Raw genomic sequence first — 4,966 nt, 5'->3', positions numbered from 1 at the left:
AAGCACTGATGGGCTCAGTCCTGCTCCTTAGTAGAGCCTAACTTCTGCCCACTGAACCGCATAGTCACCCCGAGGTGGGGGCTGGGAACCATTCCTGCGCTTCAGAGCGCTTGGTCGCCGAGTCCACTGCTCAAGTTCTGACTGACGGCTTGGGAGAAAGACTGCTGATTGAGGCAATTAAAATTCACGCTGGAATCTATCACCAAGAACCTCAGGCTGGGCAGGGAAATAACACGAATGTAAACTTCTTGGAAGGAGGCAAGGAAGAACACTAGAGCCAACAGGATTGACGGCTGATAGCTGATGGGGGATGAGGTCGCGTCATTCGGTGACCTTGACCGGCGAAGGCGTGGAAGGGCCGTTGCTTACACGTCAGGGGAACCGTTGTGTGCTTGAGAAGCCTGCACAGAGTTTCCAATAAACAAGCAATCTGAGCCCTCCAAAAGCTGAAAGAAAGCATGACCTCCCTGGGCCCTGGTTTTATCAAGCCTCAAATCAATGACCACTTCTTCCCCTAAGGGAATCGTCGCGATGGCTTGGGGTGGGGCGGGGTCAGACGGGAGAGTCACTATCTCTGGTACTTGGTGGGAAGGGGTTTCTCTTTTCCAGGGAAAGAATCTGCCCGAATGCACGAGACACAGGAGTCGCGGCTTCGATCCCCGGGTCCAGGAGATCCCCTGGAGGAGGGCAGGGCAACCCACTCCAGTATTGTTGCCTGGAGAATCCCATGGACAGAGGAGCCTGGTGGGCTACAGTCCATAGGGTTGCAAAGACTCAGACACGACTGAAGCAATTTAGCATGTGTGCACGAGATCATAACCTCTCCACTCTTACATTTTCCTTTCTCAACAAGCTATTAAACAAAGGTTGCGGGGTTGGGGTGCCTTGAGAATGTAAGGCCTGTTGAGTTTGCACTGCATTCCCTTGGCAGTAGAAATCAGTGTCAAGTACACCCTGCAGCTCCCAGGAGCAGGGAGAGAGGGTGAGGGTGACCCGGCTGCATCCAGCCTCCCAAGGCCACACTCCCCTGCGTGCTGCTCACCTGGGGCAGGCGCTTTTCATTTCCACTGTGTGAACAGGCCATTCTTTCTCTGATCACTGAACCAAATTACCAAAACTGCTGCTAAAGCAGATACCAGTGGATCCTCAGTCTATCATCCCTTGACCCTGGCCTAGGAAGGATGTCACAGGACCCGGGGTGGCCTAGTACAAGCCCAAATCCTGTGCCCCAAGGCATGCGGTGGCTGGTCAATTCTCTCCACAAAGCTTTGTCTTCTTTCCACGAGCCTGGAGGAGCCACAGGATTGGCACCGTGGCCGCCAGATCTGAGCCTGTGAGTGGGTGTGGGGAAGGGTGCTGGCCCCTTGGCCTTTGGCTCGGCTCAGAGCCTGCTGTGCTGAGAAGCCTGCGCCAGGTTGCGACCACCAGGTTAACAGGAACACAGGCCTGCATTCCACCCTCTTTCCCGAGCTCCCAGTTCCAATACTCCAGTGGATCCACTCCAGGGGTGGATCCAACTCCAGGGATGTAAAGATTCTGTGGGTTGGCTGTTGGCGCCGCTGGCAGATGGCTCTGAAGCTCCTGCTCCTCAGTGAAGAGAGAAGCTGGAGAAGAGACCCATTCTTTGCTTAAATCCACTCCAAATCCTGCACATGTTTCACTTCAAGTCAGCAGGCTGGAGTTGCAGAATTTTTCTACTACGGATGAGTGGTCGAAAACAAAAATATTCTTTTAGATGTTTAAAACACATGCACACAGAGCCTCAAAGAAGGAAACAGATTAAAATACAAGAAAGGTAGAAATCACAACACTGAATAGATTTTTTTTAAAGCAATGACTTAAACTTCTTCTCTTTGAATAAACTGCATTAAATCAGAAACCCCAATGTTTTGAATCTAATGGTGATATTTACATTTTTTATCTAACACACCCACTTCAGATGCACACAGTATCTGATTTGTCTTTCCTTAATGCCCGCCCTCCCAAGACAGGCAATTTGCTTTATAAAGACTTTCATTTCAAAAAAGAGCCCGCTCCCCCCTCATTTGGGCTTGGGTTGGAGATAACAAAAGAGCTCTGGGAGGTAATAATTACAGTCATTAGTTCACAAAGGAGGCAGCCACTGGATGGCGAGGGGAGGCGGGCCAGCGCTGGGGAAGAGCTTTCGAAGGTCCTTCCTCGAATAAGGGAAGAGACTCATGCTCCTAGGGCCGCTGGCCAGGGTCAGTTTCCTTGGTTGACCTATTTCTTGTCAGTGGTTTACCCAGAGATTGCCTTGCAGGCCTGCCAAAGAAGAGTGTCTGGTATGAATTTTCCCTGGAGTCCTCCCTTAAGTGTCAGAGGACAAAGAAGAAGAGATGGAAAGAGAGAAGGGAAAGGAGAGAAAATGAAGAATTCAAAAGAAGAAAGGAAAACAAAAACATTGCAACCTTTCATCACGTGTTTGCTGCTCTCTGTTCTAGTCCCACTTCAAAAGGCAAGTGCTGTGGACTTTAGGGAGGGGCCCAATTGCCTCCCTCTCCAGCAACAGGCCAGGCTTCCAGGGCTCTGGTCTGTGGGGCCACTCTGAAAGCTTTGATTGAAGAGGACTGGCAAAGAAGCAGAGCTGCTTTTGTCCCTCTAAGGCCTCCTGGTGGTGGGTGGACAGGTGAGTAGCGGTGGAGGGGGCCAGGACACCTTGGATTAGAGATGCCCCTCCATCTCCTCCCTGACAGTGCCCTGCAGGGCTGGTTTCCTGGATGCCTGGACCAGGCCCAGCCCGTACCGCGACCACAGCCCTGCAGTCGGTCCACACCACAAAGGTGGCTCCTTCTTCCGGGTCCCAACCCCCATGGAGGCCCAGGCGGGAACCCAGGTTAAGGAGCAGGGCCTGAGTGCACTTGGCCTTGAAGCTCAGCTCTGCCTCAGTGGGAGGCTTCCCCTCTAGAGGGTACCCTTTGTAAAAGGAAGAGGTTGTTGGCACCACCACTGGGGACCTTTCGGTGCCAACTGCTTGGGGTGGAGAGAACCTTACCACCCATCGGAGAGCAGCGCAATACATGCTGTTAGCCAGCAGCACGCGTGCTCTCACTCCCTCCTTGAATACTTTCCCCAAGACCCCCAGCCCAGGGCCATGGGTGCAGGAGCTGGGGACTCTGGCAGAAGAGATAGAACCCTTCCAGCACGTTCTTCTCTCTCCTGTACCAGGCTGCACAGACTCAGAGGGCATCACAGTCACAGAAGAGCTTAACCTGAGTTTTTAAATAAAATGCAGTCAACTGAGGAAGGCAAACGAGTTGCCTACCCACCACCATCCCTTCCATCTTAAATATACCAAAACTCAGACTAAGAGAACCTTCAAAATTGGACCGCTCAGCTCAGTGGTGGGACCAGAATTTTTATTGTTGTTCATTCGCTCAATAGTGTTTGACTCTTTGCGACCCCCACGGACTGCAGCACCCCAGATTTCTCTGTCCTTCACCATCTGCCAGTTTGCTCAAACTCATGTCTATTGAGTCGGGGATGCTATCCACCCATCTCCTCCTCTGTAAGGAAGCCACCTTGGTTGGGAAGACTGTGTGTGTGTGTGAGTGACGAGCTGGGGCTCCGTGCGTGTGGGCGCTGTGTGTTGCAGGATTCGGAGTCTTGTCTAGAGCCCACGTGTGTGTCTAAAGTACGGGGGCTTTTTAAGTTAGACGGTATGTTCCTTTGGGATGGGGGTAGGGAACGAAGTTATTCGTTGATGAAAGACAGAAGGCACCTCCTCCCCTCCCTGGGCCCTGTCACCTGCACAGCTGAGCAGCAGGAACCTGGGCCCTAAGGGGAATCCGGTGGACCACGTCCTTTCCAATGCATTTCCTTTATTTGATAGCTTTAAAGACCAAAGCAAGGGAAAGCGCGAGTTTGGGATGAAGTTCATCCTCAAAGTCGGCCCCGCCCCCAAACCTCGGGGCTTTGTTCGCTTCTCACGGACTCAACCCCTCAGCGAGGATCCTGCGGGCCTGGCAAAGCCGTTTCCAAGAAAGACGAAATCTTTGAAATCACTCAGAAGGAGAGAGAAGGGGTCGGCGAGAGCTCAGGCGCAGTCGAGTCCACAAGAGGTGTCGCAGAAGTGAACAAAGAGACACACTGGCAGCCGGGGCCAGGGACGCCCAGCCTGGCAGGCTGGTGGGAGAGGAGGACGCGGGAGCGCGGAGACGCCGCGTCTGAAGGGCTCTCGGGTCTCTACTCTCCGAGCACCAGCGGCTGGCCCGGGCACTCGAGGGGGCAACCCCTACAAAGGTTAGAGCCGCAGCCCTCGTGCCTGATGGCGCAGCGCCCGAGGGTCCCCCGCTTTGGCCCCGGCAAGCCCCGCAGTCTCGGGCACATCCCGACGGCGCTGACCGCTGAGCAGCGGGGCTACACCTGCTGAACGAGCCGCCGGCGCTGGGAGGTTTTGCGCAGGAGCCTCCTGTAGTCGTAGGGGTTTGCGGCGGGCCCATTCTCCTCCTCCACGCAGTCCTCCGCCGCCCAGCACCTGCGAGGGAGACCGGGGGCCGAGCATCAGCGGCGCCAGCGCGCGCCGCGGCTTCCCCGCCCACCCCAAGTCAGGCGGGTCCTTCTCCCACACCTCCCACCTTCACTGGACGTTTAAGAACCGCATGTTCAAAACAGCAGGGCAGTAACCTAACGGATTTGAGGTATTTCCTCAGCAGGTTTGCAAAACTCCTGAGCGAGGAGCAGATGGGTTGGTGGAAGCTGGTGAAGCCTAGTTGAATGACAGCTAAGTAAAACATCAGAAGGTGTAGTTCAGAAAGGTGAGCTTGGTTTGGCTTGAAATAATTCACAACCAATTAATACTTCAGTACCTTCTCCTTAAACAGTAAACTCAATGTGCCTCTATAGACAATCATTTTGCAAACGCTCAGTTCTTTGTTTTAAAGGAAGTGTGTTAGTCACTCAGGCGTGTCCGACTCTTTGTGACCCATGGACTGTGGCTCCCCACCCC

The 4,966-nt window shown here is 53.8% G+C and overlaps 1 protein-coding gene across 1 annotated transcript in view; it reads right to left on the bottom strand.

The window, feature by feature from the left end:
- Window positions 1-4,377: 4,377 nt before the first annotated feature.
- MYO3A (myosin IIIA) overlaps window positions 4,378-4,966 on the bottom strand; it is a 158,207-nt gene continuing 157,618 nt past the window's right edge. The window contains exon 33 of the mRNA XM_010860064.1: window positions 4,378-4,495. Within this exon, the coding sequence (XP_010858366.1) occupies window positions 4,378-4,495 (118 nt within the window). The remainder of the gene's footprint in view (window positions 4,496-4,966) is intronic.

This window comes from Bison bison, unplaced genomic scaffold, assembly GCF_000754665.1.
Source record: "Bison bison bison isolate TAMUID 2011002044 unplaced genomic scaffold, Bison_UMD1.0 scf7180017864461, whole genome shotgun sequence".
NCBI lineage: Eukaryota > Metazoa > Chordata > Mammalia > Artiodactyla > Bovidae > Bison > Bison bison.
This window is presented reverse-complemented; position numbering and strand designations above follow the sequence as displayed.